The sequence below is a fragment of the Euprymna scolopes genome, chromosome 37 (genome assembly GCF_053919585.1).
Source record: "Euprymna scolopes isolate OS-2025 chromosome 37, ASM5391958v1, whole genome shotgun sequence".
NCBI lineage: Eukaryota > Metazoa > Mollusca > Cephalopoda > Sepiida > Sepiolidae > Euprymna > Euprymna scolopes.
In genome coordinates this window covers 77,826,935-77,846,695 of record NC_136518.1, presented here as the reverse complement: position 1 = coordinate 77,846,695, position 19,761 = coordinate 77,826,935, and the positions used below count along the sequence as shown (strand labels likewise).

General features: G+C 34.3%; 1 protein-coding gene across 1 annotated transcript in view; it reads right to left on the bottom strand.

Moving 5' to 3' along the window:
• LOC145261231 (cell cycle checkpoint control protein RAD9A-like) overlaps nt 1–19,761 on the bottom strand; it is a 56,533-nt gene that overhangs the window by 34,646 nt on the left and 2,126 nt on the right. The window contains exons 2-4 of the mRNA XM_080119601.1: nt 11,523–11,593; nt 7,917–8,069; nt 2,051–2,165 (exon numbers count right to left, since the gene is read on the bottom strand). Of these exons, the coding sequence (XP_079975727.1) occupies nt 2,051–2,165; nt 7,917–8,069; nt 11,523–11,593 (339 nt within the window). The remainder of the gene's footprint in view (nt 1–2,050; nt 2,166–7,916; nt 8,070–11,522; nt 11,594–19,761) is intronic.

Genomic DNA, 19,761 nt, shown 5'->3' with positions numbered 1-19,761 from the left:
TTCCTGATGATTGTATAACGAAAGCTGACAGCCCACTTGGGAACGCTGATCATGCAGTGATAATGGTTGAAATCGCCCTAAACTCTAGACCCAAAACTGAAGAGCCAGTGCTCAAAACGAGATATTATAAAAAGGCTGACTGGGAAGCCATCAGAGATCTTATCAGAGACGCCCTATGGGGAAATATTTTTTCTCTTCCTGCTGAACAGTGTGCAAACGAGACCACTGAATGGTTCAAAACTGCAATCGAAGCCCATGTTCCCATGCGGAAATTCTATAGCAAGCCCCACTCTCCCCAATGGTTTACTTCGACTTGCGCAACTGCCATTGCTCAAAGGCAGCATGCATTCCGCAGGTTTAACCGACATAAGTCCAGTTCAAACAGACAGAAGTACATAGAAGCTAGAAGTAACGTTAAGAAAGAAATAGCGACAGCTAAGAGGGAATTTACGGAAACCACTAAAAAACGCATCGAAGCACAAAAACTAGGAACTCGTGACTTCTGGAAAATCTACAACAGTGTAGTAAACAATGGGCAATCAACAATTCCCCCACTAACCAACAATCACGAAGTTGTTTGCTCAGCAACCGAAAAGGCTAACATGCTTGCCAGTCGGTTTGCCTCAAACTCCACACTGGACCCTTCCAACCACCCCCTACCTCAATTTCCTATGCGGACAGACGTCACGCTAGACGATCTGAAAATCACCCCTGCTCAGGTGCATGCTATCATAAAAAACCTTGACACTTCAAAAGCATGTGGACCTGATCTCATCCAAGCTGTGCTATTGAAAAAGTGCTCAGCCGAAGTAGCTCCAGTTCTCTCCAAACTCTTCAACAAATGCCTTAATGAATCTTGCTTTCCGGGCTGTTGGAAAACTGCTTCTGTGGTACCAGTATTCAAGAATTCTGGTGAAAGAACTGACCCATTAAATTATCGCCCTATTAGCCTCCTCCCACTTTTTGCCAAAATATTTGAGACCTTAATTAACCATGCTCTAGTCGAGCACCTTACAGATGCTAAACTTCTGACCGACCAACAATATGGATTTAGACAAGCCCGTTCCACAGCAGACATCCTCACTGTAATCTCTGAACGCATATACCACTCACTGGACAAAGCGGGAGAGGGCAGAGCGGTAGCTCTAGATATATCTAAGGCTTTTGACAGGGTATGGCATGAGGGTCTCCTCAGGAAAATTAGATCATATGGTATCACTGGTAGAATACTTAACATAATTAAATCCTTCTTAGATAAGAGAAAAATCCAGGTTGTCCTCGACGGCTCTCTCTACCGTGCTAGAAAACTACTAACACCCGAAAGTATCCTGTACCTCTATAAGGCAACCATTCGCCCATGTATGGAGTATTGCTGTCATATTTGAGCTGGTGCATCGGCTACTAGTCTCTCACTCCTTGACAGGGTTCAAAAGAGAGTCGCAAATCTGATAGGCCCTAAACTGGCATCTAAGCTTCAGCCTCTGTCCCATCGACGAAACGTTGCATCCCTCTGCCTGTTCTACAAGTATTTTAATGGTGAATGCTCTGATGAACTGCAAGCACTTGTGCCCCCACGACGTGAACACCCTCAACAGACCCGACAAGCTGCAAAATCCCACCCCCACACTGTAGAGATCCCTAGATGTAAAAGATCTTTCTACTCCGGTAGTTTCTTCCCCAGAACCGCTAGACTTTGGAATTCCATTCCAGGTCACTGCTTACCCAACTGTACTGACATGCAGAAGTTCAAGTGCAACGTGAACCAACATCTTGGTGCCCAAATCCCTACATAGTACCCCAGTAGTTGTTTCCCCTGATAGTAGCCCCCTACACCAAAGTGGCAATGTGCCTTGTTTGGGGTGAAAATGTAATAAAAAAAAAAAAAAAAAAAAAAAAAATTAAGTATATTTCTAAATAAGCATCAAGTTTTCTTGGTTAAGTGTTAGAAGTTAAAGAGATTTCTGCTGACTAACTGAAAAGAATCAAAATCTCTCAGCCTGTTATAGAGATGGCCTTGATGTATCGAAACAAATGAGAAAAAATGACAAACCATGTCTACAATACATTTTGATCAAAAGTCTGTCGTCTTTCATGTTTAAAGAAATTTGGCATTTCTCTACCGTCTTCTCGATGGTCGATGCAGATTTGAAGATATTCATGCAGGACTGGAAAGAAAAAAATAAATATTTTAAGCTATTAATTTATTTGTTTTAGAAAGGAACTACTTTTAAATTAAAAAAGAAAAATTATAATTAGAAACCAGACAATGCAATAAAAATTTTTTTTATTCATATATATATAAAGATTTTGTTTATCTGTCAATCATATTTTTTCAAATGTAATAAATACAGTGCAGAATTTGGAAATATCAAAGTATCTCTTTTAGTGATTGGATTTTTACTTGTAGATACGGAACTTTTACCAACTTTTCTTGGATTTTACCGTTATTGGACATTCTACTCTTCACTCGACCATCGATTCACATGAAATCATTCTTCTTTTTTCCCCATTCCCTCTGCTTCACTATTTTTATCAGTAAGCTTATTTGTAGTTTCATTAAATACTTTGCAAGCAAAATCCGATTCTGCATTTTGCTAATTCCTACCCTCTGATGGGAAGGAAAGTATTTCTTTCGAAACTCTGTGGATTAAGGACAGTCCACTTAATTTGCGTTTCCTTTTTGAAAATTAAATATGTTTTTAACTCTTCTTAAAGTGTTTTTAAAATGTTTTATTAAATATTTGTTCTCATATATATATATATATATATATATATATATATATATAAAACCACCCAAACTCAATTATAAAATCTATAGTACCATCCGTTTCTAGAAGAATTTCTGCTCTTTCTGCTGATAAAAAGCTTTTAATCAAAATGCTACTTTCTTCAATAATGCCTTAAGGAACTCAGGACACAATGAAAAGATTAAATACAACCATTATGCTCCTCCTGCTGGCCACCTTAAATCTGTAATCACACACAATATGACTCGCAAGAAACCAGTTCAAAGAACAAGATCTGCCGCTATCAATAACAATGAACCAGTCTACATATATAATCCAAACCAAAATACTCATCGTAATACCTCTATAACCCACCCAGTTGTATCAGAAGAAAGAAAAATATTTGGTTTTTGAAATTACATAGCTATTACTTTAACCTTTCAGATATATATAATTTTTCTTTAACATTATCGTTTTTTCTACATACTTTCTTAATACTTTATTACTTAATAATCCTTTATTTTAATTCTTTATTTCTTCTTTGTTTGGCCGGTTTTTTAATCTGCACTTTCCGTTTTAGTGTTTAAATATTCCTATCTATCAAATATCAATCTACCTACACATTCATACCCTGTATGTATATTTACTTATATTTTACTATATGCATTTACTTACATATTACTTGCTTTATCCGGAATTTGCAGATACCGAACATCATCTCCCCTTAAAAATTCTTTTTTTTTAGTGTCTTTTAATAACTCCTGCTGATATTTTCTTAAGTAATAACCTGTACATTTCAGTTGACCTCTTTTTTGCCCTACATTTTTGGCGCCTTTTAACATCATCTTGTCTGGGTCATTTTGACATTTGCTTTTCTATTTTATATTTATTTCAATCACCATTCAATTTTTTTTTCTTCTTCACTCATTTTTTCTCTCTTCTTCTTCACTCATTTTTCTTAATTACACCTTGTCTCGGCAGCCATGTTTAACGCTTATCTTATTTTTCTTTTAATAATATTATTGGAATTCTTTCCTCTTTTCCTTGTACCTATTTGTGAACTATTCCACGGATTTGGCCTTTTGGATTATTTTGGACCATCTTCCAATTATGCGATTTCCTGGAATTTTACTTGTGCGAATGGAAATTTAACTAACTTTCTTGGATTTACATTTTTGGATTTTACTGTCATTGGATACTTTACCTTTCGCCAGACTATCCATTCATGTGAAATCACCTTTTTCTTCACCCTATCCCCTCCGCTTCACTTTTTGTTATCAAGTAAGATCTTTGACTTACTTGCAGTTTCATCAAATACTTTTGCAAGCAAAATCTGATACCGCATTTCGACAGAGGCAACGGATTTTCACAAGATTAGCATCGTTTTGAAGCTCAACCCTTCAGATGACAAATATTGAAAAATTGGCCAAAAACAATTGGATTTTCACAAGATCAGTATCATTTTGAAGCCGGACCCTTTGAACGACAAAAAAAAAATTGGCCAAAAACATTAATTCCTTCACCCTCAACTGGGCACTTTTCTACAGGCAGGGTCGCTTTTTTCACTGATATTTTTAAGTCATCCCCTTTTTCGATTGACTAGCCTTAATTTAAACCTACGTCACTTTCGGTTTGGCGATGGACGCAACAGCAAGGACGTCAGATTTGTTTTTTTCACGTTCTCTTCCTCCTTCGCGGTACGGGTTTGAGGCTGCTTGCCTACTACAATTTTTTTTTTTTGCTCAACACACACTTCCAAACACCCAGGCAACGCCAGGCACCCAGGCTAGTATATAATATCTAATAGAGGATTGATTCCATAATAATAATATATATGCAATCTGCATAAAAATATCACGTTTAAGCATATTGTATGACTAGGCAACACTGGGCTTCCAGCTAGTATATATATATATATATATATATATATATATATATATATATATATATATATATAAAATCAAGAAGTAAAACTTAAGTTTACAAACCAAAAGTTTTTGTAAATTTATAGTTAATATAAATATTAATATTTATATAGTAATCCCAACCAAATAAAAAAGCTCAATACAACCAAAATAGGAAATAGAGCTTGTCATAAAAGAGTTCAGTTTAAGACTGCAAATTATAATTTAGAAGAATTTATTGTTGGATAGGATACTCAAAAAAGAAATGTTAAGATTTCCTTAATTTGTGGAGTTCCAAAGAATGTGTAAAAAAAAAAATGTTAATGTTAAAAATTTCATGAAACAGAGAAAAGACATGAGAAATGAAAAAAGTAAATAAAAATTTAAAAATTAAAAACTAAAAATTAAAAACTAAAAATTAAAAACTACGAATTAAAAACTAAAAATTAAAAACTAAAGATTAAAAATTAAAAATCAAAAACCAAAAATTAAAAACTAAAAATTAATTAAAAACTACAAATTGAAAATTAAAAACCAAAAATCAAAAACTACAAATTAAAAACTAAAAATTAAAAACTAAAAATTAAAAATCCAGATTAAAGGATATTAAGTATTTCCATAAGATGTTGACAAATAAATCTAAATTAAAAATCGAAAACATGTGTAACCAAAATCCGTAGAAAAATCCAGTTTATTAGTGGTCGAAGAGGAAAGATTATTTCGAAGCGTTTAAGATAATGCGGCTGGCATAACACTGCTTTCATTACCAGCTAAAGATTTGTTATTTGTAAATATTTTTGCATACATGACAAGTTTTCATATAATGCCACTTCAATTTATGCCAGTACCAGCAAATTCATAACTATACTATAATAATCATTTGTTAATATCTTTCCTCTGATGAAAAGAATTCTTTTAAACTCCGCAGATTAAGGAAATCTTAACATTTCTTTTTTGAGTATTCAATCAAGCAATAAATTTTTGCAAATTATAATTTACAATCTTAAATTGTGCTCTTTTATGACAAGCTCTATTATCTATTTTGGTTGTATTGAGCTTTTTATTTTTGTGGGATCACTACATAAGTATTGATATTTATATTCACATGAGATTTACAGAAGCTTTTGGCTTGGAAACTTAATTTTTTACTTTTTGATTTTGATTATATATATATTAGTCTAAAGAAGCTTTGAGTAAAAAATAAATATAAAGAATGCAGTTTAAATTCTTGGAAAAAAGAAACCAAATGTTAGCACTTACATAATCTGACTTCTAAAAAGTTTATAATTACAAAAGAGAATTCAATTATATAAGGATGGGGAGAAAAAAAAGCCTTAACAAAAATTATTAAATAGAAATAGACTTAGTACTTGCATAAGTCGATTTCGCAAAAGTCTTCAATTATAAAAGAGAATTTAGCTATATAAGGATGAAAAAAAAAACCTGAACTAAAATTTTTTAAATAGAAAACAGGGATCCTCAGCTGCTTACCATGTAGCTGTTTCTGAGATTTAAAAACAGGACAGCTGTTAAATACATGCCTCTCCAGTGGATAACATCACTTCCCGAATAAGAAAAATGTATGTATATATATATATATATATATATATATATATATATATATATATATAAAATAAAATTTGATCCCGCATTTTGCTAATTCCTACCCTCTGATGAGAAGGAAAGTATTTCTTCGAAACTCCGCAGATTAAGGACTATCCACTCATTTAGTGTTTCCTTTTCAAATTAAATATGTTTTTAACTCTTTTCTCAAAGTGTTTTTTAACATGTTTTATTAACTATTTGCTCTTATATATATCTATAATATAAAGCTGAATGTGTGTGTGTGTGTCTGGTCACGAATAGGCTCCTATATGGTTGACTATTTTAAAAAACTCATTGCATATAATGATATGATAGAAGATGTATCAAGACACAGGAATCTGTATGTTTGATCTGGCAGAATGGTGGTTCATTAAAATTGTAGGGTCTGCGTTCGCGCCTGGTCCACAAAGTATGGAAATAAAAAAACCGTTTACAAGTGTTTTTGATATAGATGTACATAAGAATACTTTGATAAGTATGTTTTAACTTAAATAGGGATGGTATAATAAAATTGTGGGGTCTCCGTTCGCGCCCGGCCTCCATAGAATGGAAATAGGCACAAACTTTAATAAAGACTTTTGATATCTATCTGCGTAAGTATACTTTAATAATTATGTTTCAGTTTGAAGAAATATGGTATAATAAAATTATGAGGTGTTCGTTCACGCCTGACCTCTATAGAATGGAAATATGTCACAAAGTTTAACAAGGTTTTTTAATATAGATCCACAGAATATTGTGATAAGTGTTTCAGTGTGAACAGGTATGGTATAATAAATTATGGGATTTTATCTATTTTATTTTTACTTTCATCATATTTTTCTTTGGTTTTGATACCCCCAAATTCGAAGCTATCTCTTTACAACCCTTCCTTTTCATACTCTATCATATACTTTCATAAATCAGAGTCCATTTTGTGTAGGCTGTTTTTGAACCCAGTCAACGACGGGTAGTTTTGCTAGTATATACATTATATATATATATATATATATATATATATATATATATATATATATATATTCTTCTGTTATTGCAATCCTCTTTCAGGAAAATGGTTGCTTCATACATAACATTACTTGGATTATGATTACCTTCTGATTAGAAATCATTTTTAATTCTAAAATTATACTTAATATTTTTTGAGGGGGGGTACACTGTTGCAGTGTAACTTAAACAAAGCACACTTGAAGAAGGTTGGAGGTTTCATCGATCGAAACGTTGTGAAAATAACGATCAAGATGAGAATGGTAGTCCGAAGAATCCAAATAATACGCCTATAATATTATCATGTAATATCATTTGTTTATTCCTTGAGCTTCTAAGATTATTTAACTATTTAAAAATAGCACATTTTTATTTATTTTGTACATGATGGTTCGGTTGGTATAAAAATTAGAATGTTCACTAATGGGCCAGGAGACTGGAGTTCAATCCTCAGTTGAGTCATGCTGAAGACTAAAACAAAATTGTACTCGATGTCTCTTTGCTAAACACTAAGCATTAGCTGAGGATCAAAGATAAGTGGAGATATTCAGAGAAAGAAGCTACAGCCTCCTCTACATCTCGGTCCAGTAGCTAACGAAAAGGGAGCCTTCAGATCACCCTCAACAACAATTGATACATTTATTTATTTTTATACATGGTGGGGGTTATTGTAAAGAAAGGATCGTCCTGTACTTACAGTCATCCCTATCTTACACCGAAGGGATTCATGATCATCTTGCTGAAGTGTTGCATTGTCATCCGATGATCTTTGATACTTTTCAAAAAATCTTGGGTCGAAGAGAAATGAACCAAAAGCTGATCTGGATGAATTGACAGTTTTGAGTTCAAACTGGAATAGAAAAAAAAATAACCATAAATTGAAGCAACAGAGGTGTAGAAGCAGTAGTAACATAAGAAGAGAGCAAGAGGATGACATAAATAAATGACATAAATAAAAAAGAAAACTGAAATAGTAGCAAAATAGAGTAAAAGGATGACATTGATAAATGACAAATAAAGATTAGCAGTTTGTAGGAAGCAGCTATCAGTGTAAAAAAACTTAACTGCATCTAAGGACCTCAACAGTGAAGGGGTAGGATTTAATTGCTTGACAGGTTAATCGCGAGTATGTACATGAAGGGGCACAAGTGCTATGAGTTCATCAGAGCACATTCCATTAATGTACTTGTAAAACAGGTTCAGAGATGCAACATTACACAGATGGGTAGATGCACAAGCCCAGATGTGGCAACAATACTCCATGCATGGATGAATGGTAGCTTTATAGAGATACAGGACACTCTGAGGTGTGAGTAGTTTTCTAGCATGATAAAGGGGAACCCACCTTCTTTGCAGCAACCTTAGCAATGTCCTCAATGTATTTGTTACAATTGTAAAAAGTCATCGACACTCAAACTCGAAACCATAGCATGAAAGTCTACTTCACAGGATTTCCAGCTATGGAATATCTGGAAATGTTTCCTCAACCATCGAATCTTTTCTCTCTGATCAAAAAAGCAGGCTCCTTCAGTCTTGGACAGATTATGGATACCCATGAAGGGTTGCTTGTGCGTGAAATTTTTGTGGCAGGAGGTGCTCAATCTCCAACCACACCTCTCCTGAGATGACATTGTTAAATAACAGTGGCAAGTGAAGTACAGGACGACTGGAAACAAATGCCAAGATAAGCGGAGAGCACATACAGCACCTAGAATTCCCAAATGTTCACCCATCTGGTACTAACCAGACTCAACGTTGCTTAATTTCGGTGATCTGACGAGAACCGGTGTGTCAACGTGATTATGCCGTATTATGCTGACAAATAGTCGTGGATGGGTAAAAGATGTACCAAGGTATCAATGTTGACATGCCTTAAGGATCGATACTGAACCCAACTCTCTTCCTTATTTTCATCAATAATCTCCCAAATCACAGTCTAAATTCCCTTAGTGGGGGATGCCCTTTTCTCTTCCCTGCAACCTCTCTCCCACAGAAGAAACATTGCGAGCCTGTCTTTGTTTTATTGTTATTTCCATGGCAAGTGCTTGTCTGAGCTCTAATCTCTGCCCCCCCTCATCAATCTTCCATGATAAACACCTGTCTAGCTGAAACCACTGTCAATAATTTTCCCTACTCTTTATCTGTGCCTAAATCAAAACGTAGATTCCATGAACAAAGCTTCTTTTCTAGAAGTACACACCTGTGGTGACTTGCCTGTTTCACACCTGACTACAGCTTCGATGTCTTCAAGTCCAACATAAACAAATTCCTGATTAATCGCCCCCTTAAGTAAGACACTTTATCAAATCTCCAATATTAATGATTACTACGATACTATCCCATTGATTACTGTACACGCAATAACCCTTATCCCGAGTAGCTTCCGGGCCTTGATAAGTGGTGACCTCCATGTAAAGAAAAAAAACTCATCGACAGTTATGTAGATGATACTACACAACACTTGAAAAGCCAACACTGAATAAGATCTCTCTGAGTTTCTCTCCTTTGACCTTGAATATGTCGTGAATGGGGCAGAAGGTACTTGTTAATTTTAATTCATCCAACACCAAGCTTCTATCTTTTCGCCATAAACGCTCTGATCCCCCACCAATTAATATGAATGGCTCTCATCTAAAAGAAGCTCCCTGTTTTGACAAACTTTTACATCTGACCTTTACTCCTAACCTGAACTGGAAGACGTATATGAAATCTGTTGGCAAGGTCGCCGAAAAAATGGCTGTATCATTTTATCGCTCCAGAAGGTATCTATCTCCCGACACAATCCTCTATTTATATAAGAGCCAAATGCATTCTAAAATGGAATACTGTTGCCATATTTTAGTGGGAGTTGCTTGAAGCACCCTATCCTGCCTCGACAAAGTTCAAAACCGACTTCGAAACCTAGTAGGTGATATCCTTTTCTATTTCCTGCAACCTCTTTCCCACAGAATAGACGTTGTGAATCTATCTACTCTATAATTATTTTCATGGCAAGTGCTCATCTGAGCTTCAATCTGTTCTGGCAAAAATTTACTTTTATCATAATTAATGTTTGTGCAAATTTTTTTTTAAATCCAAGGCGTGGTTATTGAGAAAAATGCAAACAGACGGATGGGAGTGAATTACTAGGTCCAGTCCCTCCTTTGTTTAGGGTACCAATAATTATTAACAACGTACTCAAATGAACAAATTAAACGCATTCAAAATTCGGATGTTCAATCTCAGGATTTGAAAAGCAGCTGTTGTTTCTTTCTGTTTTTCTACAATCTTCATTTCTCTTCTTTTCTAAAACTAAGATGACTGACAACTCATAACTAAAGTATAAACCGAGTAAAAAAAAAAAAACGTAAATTATTTGCAATTATACATTTCAGTTCGGGCTAGAAAACTACTCACACCTAAGAGTATCCTGTACATTTACAAAACCACTATTTGCCCAGGCATGCAGCATTGTTTCCACATCTGTGCTGGTGTATCTTCCCCTAATCTCTCCCTCTTATATAGAGTCGAAAAAAGAGTCTCCAATCTATTAGGTCCCGCTTTGTCAACTAAGCTCCAACCCCTGCCCCATCGTTGTAATGTTGCATCCCTGTGCCTGTTTTACAAGTATTTTAATGGAATGTGCTCTGATGAACACGTTACACATATCCTCGACAAACCGTTTAGCAATTAAATCACACCCTTTCATTCTTGAGGTCCGTAAATGGCAGAAGACTTTCTACTCGAGCAGTTGAACTTTGGTTGGTTGGTTGTTTCTGTTTTACGGCATATCAACCCTTTTCGGATTATTTAATGCCGAATCCAAAGATTTTGAAGAAAAAATTTTTTAATAGAATATATTTGTTGTTTTTACGTCGGTTTCTATTTAACCCATAGTTGGGACCCTAACAGGTACTACCACTCCGGGTCAGAGTGGACCTGGGAGCAATGGTAATTAAAGGGTGGCTCCACACTCCCCAAAGCCCACAAGCTGGGGCCTCACCACTGGATATAGTTTAAGGTCATATCCAGGACACCCATTGAGGGACTTTTACCCTCTGCAGGGGGGCAGTCGACGTATTCTAATGCCCCACTGACAGGGCCAGTTGAACTTTGGAATTCCTTTCCTACTACCTGCTTCCCTGACTGTACTGATATGCAGAAGTTTAAATGTAACACAAACCAACATCTTGTTAATCTTTCCTAGGCATGGTTTCAATTAGTAACCCCTTACGTCCAAGTGACAACATGCCTTTTCTGGTGCGAAGGTGAGTAAAAAAATAAATAAAAAAATTATGATTCAAGTGTTTTCTTTTTTACTTACCCCATTTTTAAGCGATTCAATGTATAACTCTTCTCCTATTTTTGCAAGAGAATGGATCGCCCGAGCAAAAACTGCAAATAGAATAATTAGACGAAGCATCAACTTATTAGATGTAACTTCATCTTTCAACAGGAAGTATTTTCTTTTTGAATTTTGTCTTATTTTTCAGCTCGAAATAGTATAGGGTATATTTTTAGAGGTGGCAAACTTCAAATTGACAACTCTATTTTCTTTAATTGCAAATTTGGCGACTATCAGTTATTTTGAGTTCAGCTTGGTTTGGCAATTCATCATAAAGAGACTGACATGCAAGCAACGTTTGCAGATTGCATCTGATATGATCAATTTATTGAGAGGAACATTTGATGAACAAATAATTTCACAGAAATGGACTTGTTAATTTGTCACCTCACTTGTGTAATTAAACCCCATTCAATTATTTTCTTTTGGGATATGTAAGGTCTGTGTTATGAATTGTATTTAAATTATAAATTGTATTTAAGTTATAAATTGTGTTTACCTTATAAATTGTATTTAAATTATAAATTGTATTCAAGTTATAAATTGTGTTTACATTATAAAATTGTGCTTAAATTATAAATTGTATTTAAATTATAGATTGTAAGTTATAAATTGTATTTAAATTATAAATTGCATTTAATTTATAAATTATAAATTGTATTTAAATTGTAAATTGTATTTAAATTATAAATTGTATTTAAATTATAAATTGTATTTAAATTATAAATTGTGTTTAAGTTATAAATTGTATTTAAATTATAAATTGTATTTAAATTATAAATTGTATTTAAATTTCTGCATTTCTGCATCTAATAAAAACACTCTCTCTCTCTCTATATATATATATATACACACACACACACACACATGTATAAGATGGTTTTTTAGAGAGACATCAAACTTTAAATTGACAACTCTATTTTGTTTAATTGTAAGTTTGGAAACTATTGGTTATTTTGACTTCAGCATCAGGGAGGTGATGGTGGCTTAGAAGTTAATGACATAAACTAACAACCTGGGTGTGTCAAGTTTGAATCCAGTTCGTTTCACAGAAACATTTTTTCTTAGGGATGTTGGCAACCTTCACATAGTCCCTCTTGTAAGTACTCAATATCCTTCTAGAAAGAATTCTTGGTGCAACTTTACTATAGTGTATCTTTGAAAAAATGCATTTCAGAAAAAAACGTTATTACGTAGTCATGTGTCATACCAAAATTAGCATAAATTAAAAAACAAAAATTACGAAAAATGGTCCAGTAGAAAAATGACTATAAGTAAAAACAAAATTTTTTGAAGTTGCGATTTTTCACTGTAAATTAACCCTTTAGAAGATAGAAAACAGGGGAGATAAGTGCATTCTATTGTTTAAGTTGCTTTTTGCAGAATCTAATAAAACTATCTTTCAGGTCAACCATCGTGTTTTTTCTCGAGCTATTGCATGCTTTTTTCTAAAAATTAACTCTAGCACATCTTCTACTGAACAATTTTTCGTAAATTTTTGGTATTTATACTAATTTCGACATGACATTTAACTACATAATAATGTTTTTTCTCTGAAATGCCTTTTGTTGGAAATACATGATTAGGTTGGTCGACACACTATAATAAAATTGTACCAAATTCTTAATAGAAAGATATCAGGAAAACAAATGCCAACAAAATCCTGATCAATGATACTTAACAAAAAAACAAACATCGCAAGTGTTGGACAGCTTTTAGAATTTGACTTCTAAACTAACCTATCACTTACAAAATTTATTCCTCTGTAGCAGTTACCATATCAGACTATTTTCTCTTGGAATAATGCCCCCTTGCTAACTGATGCGGCCATGCACTGACTAATCAGCTACCAGGGCGCATTAATCCTATATGTCCCTTACGGAACTAATTAACCCTGTTAGAAACTAGTCAGCAGAGGATCTGAGACCACCAAAGACAGACCTCTCTCCTCTCACTCTCTGTCCACTGAATCCCTCCAGGCTGCGACTGCTTCATTGTAGACCTCTACTGGATAACCTAAGGACACATTAAGTTTCCGCCTCCTGACACGAGAATATCCTAAAACTTTCTATTCCACTTTTTTTTTTCATTTTGAACACAGCCATTCTATCGAAATAAACCCTTTCGTTGTTTTGTTGGTTAATTATTCTACGCTTTTATGTTGCAAATTAATCTTTTATTAGACATTTTGTGCACTCGCACATAAAATCTACCTAAAACTCTTTCTCTCTCAAAGACATTCTTATCACTTGCCCCAGGTTTTTGTTGGTCTTCCCTCATGAACTGAAACTGCTACCTAAACTGTTTGGTTCTTCTTCATTATTGTATCAAAATTCGAAATTCAAAAATTGAAATATAGAATTTCAAGTGAAACCAATGGTATCTACTGAATTGTCATGTCACAGTAATTAACATATTCAAAAATTATGAAAAAGGATAAAGTAAAAAAAAAAAAATTATCAATGAAAATAGTTTTCGAAGACAATTAGCAAACATTGAGCTTTGCAAAAAAAAAAAAAAAAGAAAAAAAAAAAGAAACCGGAAAGTTCTGCATTTATCGATCTGCGATTTCCAGGAAGTTACTCGGGTGTGCCCGGTAGATGACAGGAAGGACCTACAACCTAACCCAGCATAGTTTTACCTCCTAAAAAGAAATCAAAATCTACTTTTTTACCTAATACATTTTAATGGCCTTTAAAGATAATATAAAAGAAGGAATTTTTAAATAATAATACAATTCAACATTTTAGAATAGGGATCATTTTCCTATATAAATTTAACGTAAAATGAGTACCCAAACGAAATGTAATCGTTAACATTTTTTTCAAGTTTGGTGGCAGAAAGAGGGAACTAGGAACATTTTAAAAACACATAGAAACACTTCAAAACATGAGGGAGGGGGACTTTCAATTTTAAATTTTTTAAAGACTAGCATTTCAGCCCAGCGCTGCCCGGGTGTTTGGAGGTGTATGTTGAGCAAAAAAAAAAAAAAGAAAGAAAAAAGCGGTCAATTTTTTAAACTTTGACCCCTATTATGACCCCTTAAAATTTATTGTTTGGGGCTCAAATCAAGTTATTAAATTAGATCCATGTCCAAGGAACCTATATCTAAAATTTCAAGTGTTTAGACCCAAAATTGTCGGAGGAGTTTGGTAGAGTTCTCAAAGGTCAAATCATTGAACTTTGACCCCTTAACAGCGAAATTTCTGGCCGAAAACCGATCACAAAGATTTTCTCAAATCTCAGTACCCTGTATATCAAATTTCGATTCTGTAGACTTAAAATTGACAGAGTTATTGCATAGGGAAATGTACACAGACAGACACACAGACATACACGTTCACTTTTATCTATATATCTATAAAAGTGAACGTGTCTGCGTATCTGTGTGTCTGTCTCTGTGTGTATATTTCCCTATACAATAACTGCGGTCTCTACCAAATTACTCAGACAATTTCTGGTCTAAATATTTGAAATTTTACATAAAAGGTATTCAGAGATAGGGCAAGCTTTTTCATCGGTTTGGGTCGAAAATTTTTAGTTACCAATATGTAAATGTATGTATGTTTGCATATCTGCCCAACACTTTTGACAGAGGCGACGGATTTTCTCAAGATCACTATAGTTTTGAAGTTCGACCTTTCAGATGACAAATATCGAAAAATTGGGCAAAAACATTAATATCTTCACCTTCAACTGGGCACTTTTCTACGGGGGGGGGGGGCTTTTTTTTGCTGATATTTTCGAAAGTCATCCTCTCCTTTTGATTGTCTAGCCTTTATTTTAAAAAATGTCACTTCGGTTTGGCAGTGGTCGTAATAGCATAGACGTCAGGTTTTTTCCCCGTTCTTTTCCTCCTTTGCGGTACGGATTTGAGCCTGCCTTCCTACTACCACTCTTTTTTTTTTTTTTGCTCAACATACACACCTATACACCCAGGCAACACCGGGCTGAAATGCTAGTAGATTTGCTTTGAAAAGGTCTCACCATTAAATATTTTTTACAACAGATTACACCTCTATTATATAAAGGATTTTTCATTTATTAATCTAAAGGCAATGACGTTAAGACTTTTATTATCCAATGTATTTTGTATTGTATTCACTGGTTGTCATGAATGCATTCGCAATACGGAATATCAATGTCAATATTATTGCTCTTATATTAATAAGTGAAAATTCCTTTGTATAAGACGGGTGTTCTTGTTGAGTGGTTCAAGATCAGGGAAACTGAGCACCCTTTACCAACACTGAAATTTTTTTTTTTTAATATGATGGATTAATGTAGTGATTTTTTGTTTATTAACAGACTTAAAAAATATCAGGAAATAATATTTAACAGTGAGACCTTTTGCCACGGCAAATTTTATAAAAAAAAAAAAAAGTGGAAATTGTGAAGTTTTAAGACCCCCCCCCTCCAAATGTTTGAAGTATTTCTGTGTGTTTTTAAAATGTTTGGAACTTATGACCTCCCTCGTCGCCCCCCCCCCCAACTTGATAAAATACTTACGTTTATAGGTCTCGTTGACCACTGCATGCATGTCCAAGAAGTGGGTGCTCGTTTTACGTTAAGTTTATATAAAATCTTGACACTGCAAAACCATGTGGACTTGATCTCATCCCGGCTATGCTATTAAAAAAGTGCTCCGTCGAAGTAGCTCCAATCCTCTCCAAACTTTACAACAAATGCCTTAATGAATCTTGCTTTCCTGCCTGCTGGAAAACTGCTTCTGTGGTACCAGTTTTCAAGAATTCTGGCGAAAGAACTCCCCCAGCAAATTACCGCCCCATTAGCCTCCTCCCACTTTTTGCCAAAACATTTGAGTCCATAATTAACCAAGCTCTAGTCCATCACCTTACTGATGCTAAACTTCTTACCGACCAACAATATTGATTTAGGAAAGCCTGTTCCACAGCAGACATTCTAACTGTAATCTCCAAGCGTATATACCATTCACTTAGCAAAGCAGGGGAGGGTAGAGTGGTAGCTCTAGATATATCTAAGGCTTTTGACAGGGTATGGCACGAAGGTCTTGTCAGGAAAATCAGATCATACGATATCACTGAAAGAATACTTAACATAATTAAATCCTTCTTAAATAAGAGAAAAATCCAGGTTGTCCTCGACGGTCGGACATCTAAACAATGATATAAATGCGAGAGTGCCTCAGGGGTCTATCCTTGGACCTCTATTATTCCTAATATTCATAAATGACCTCCCTGACAAAATTGTCTGTGAGATGGGTATATATGCTGATGACACCACACTCTATAACAGACACGACAGGAAAACAAATGAACACATATCTAAAGAAATGGCAGAAACACTAGAGGATGACCTCCAATCTGTAGTGGAATGGGGACAAAAATGGATGGTCACATTCAATGCTACCCAGACTAAACTTGTTTCCTTCAATAACTACAAGAAACCTTCTCTACCACCAATAGCAATGGCCAAAGACTCTTTATCTGAAAGTACATCTTTTAAACTCCTCGGCCTAACGTTCACAGGAAACATGAGTTGGAGCAATTACATTAAGAGTATTGCTAGGACCGCTGCGAAAAAGGTAGGTTCTCTCTACCGTGCTAGAAAGCTGCTGACCCCTGAAAGTATCCTTTCCGTCTAGAAGGCCAGCATTCGCCCATGTATGGAGTATTGTTGTCATATTTGGGCCGAGGCATCTGCTACTAGTGTCTCACTCCTAGACAAGGTTCAAAAGAGAGTCGCCAACCTAATAGGTCCTGAACTATCATCCAAGCTTCAGCCTCTGTCCCATCGATGCAATGTAGCACCCCTCTGCCTGTTCTACAAGTACTTTAACGGTGTATGTTCCAACGAGCTGCAAGCACTTGTACCCCCTCTACATAAATACCCCCGACAAGCAGTACAATCCCACCCCTTCACAGTAGAGATCCCTAGATGTAAGAGAGCCTTCTACTCCAGTAGTTTCTTCCCCAGAACCGCTAGACTTTGAAACTCCCTGCCAGGTTCCTGCTTCCCCAACTGTACTGACATGCAGAAGTTCAAGTGTAATGTGAACCGACATCTTGCTGCCCAACTCCCCACTTAGTACCCCTGTAGCCTGTGTCCCTAATAGTAGCCCCCTACATCAAAGTGGTAATGTGCCTTGTTTGGGGTGAAAATGTAATTAAAAAAAAAAAAAAGAAAAAAAAGTGACCCTCCCTCCGTAAAATATTAAATTTTGATTATTTTTTTAAAAAATAATTCCTTTTTTTCATATCATCTTTCAAGGTCTTTGAAATATATTAACAAAAAAAAAAAAAATAAATAAATAAAAATAAAAAGTAGATATTGATTTCTTTTTAAAGAAGTAAACTATGCTGAGTTAGGTCATAAAAAAACTTATTTTTTTATAGAAATTATTTAAAATGAAAATAAGTACAAAAAACCTATTTGATTATTTATTTTTTAAAAACAAAACAGGAAGTCTTTAATAGCAGGAACTAATTTTGACATAACACCGTTTACTGCGGACTTCGAATTGCGAGTTGAGTCCTTTCGGCTCTTCTACACTATCAGAACGAAATTTTGTAGTCGATAAATAGAATTTTCGAATAAAAAAAAAAACAATGGTTCAAGTCTAATAAATTGCAACGTTAGTTTCCAAATTATGTGATCGAAATTACTTAAATATTACTGAATTATTAAAAAAAAACAACAATTTTAAACGTGTCAGTAGGTGAAAAATTGCGACCATCTTGTTTTTATAAAATAAATCGGTACTTGTACAGTTTAGTCAAGACATTAAAAAATGAAAATATTGAAAAAATGTTATATTTCACGTATTCATTATGAAACGAAGTTCTCCGAAAAAAAATTTCACTTAATTTCATCAAGTATTTTTTTTTTTTTTTTTTACAGCGAAAAAAAAAAAAAATTGTTATGATACCGAGCAAAAGATTCGATTTTTAGGAAGAAAAGCTCGAATTAAAGATGGGGAGGGAGTGTCGGCACTTTACATTGAGTTATCTCCCCGTGACATGTTGTTCAGCTTCAGCAAATTTCACAATGGCTGACTTCAACGTGCTCTCATAAGAACGTGTAGGTTTGTATTACTGTACACATACACAGATTCGAAAAAGTTGTCAAAAAACATAAATGTTATCAAAGGCAAGATAAGTTACTTTTCTACCTAACTGCATATATTTTTGTGTTTTTATTCAATGTAACATGTTTATTCAGCTCGAAAAACATGCAGTGTTTACCGATGTATTGGAAAATTCAAAATGGCGCCCGACTGTCTCTTTAACACGGTAAGTTTGGGAAAAGATGTTATAAATGATAAACTAGACAAAATACTATTAAAAAACAACCGAATATATGTCAACTTATGTCACGGTAACATATATTGAGCGAATTTCTAACAGTATTTTGTCTAGTTTATTATTTATAATACCTTTTCCCAAACTTACCCTCTCCGAGAGAGAGTCGGCCGCCATTTTGAATTTTCCAATACATCGGTACTGTATGTTTTTCGAGCTGAATAAATATGTTACACTGAATAAAAACACGAAAAATATGTACACTTTGGTAGAAAAATAACTTATCTTACCTTTGATAACATTTATTTGTTATATATTTGTTTTTTGGCAACTTTTTCGAATCTATGTGTACAGTAATACAAACCCGAACGTGTTTTCCCGCTGTAAAAACAACAACAACAAAAAAACTAATCGATCAAGTTAAATGAAATTTTTTTTCGGAGATCTTCAGTCCAAAACGGATATGTATAATATAACCTTTTTTTTATTTTTATATTTTCATTTTTTAATGTCTTGATTAAACTGTACAAGTACCAATAAATCGAATCGAAAACAAACAAGGGAAGTAACTCTAAATTTTTAATGTGACTAACGCAAAACAAACAACAAAATAAACATAACATACATGCAGTGTTTCTGAGTCTGTTTTTTTTTTTTATTTAAGATTTTTTTCATAATTGTTTACTATAAAAATAAATTCGCTCAAAATTAAATTACGTAAAAATAACATACATACAAGTTCAAAAAACTTTTTCCTGAGTTTTCCAAGAATTATCGAGAGGAAATTACCCCCCCCCCTTTGAACGCGCGCCGCTCCGCTCCTCCGCTCGCTGCTCCTGTGTTTTACATAAGCAAATACGGTCGTTTTCTTCAAATTATATTTTCTTTAATAAATAATTTTCTGTCATCGATTTTCGTAATTTTTGGATATAATC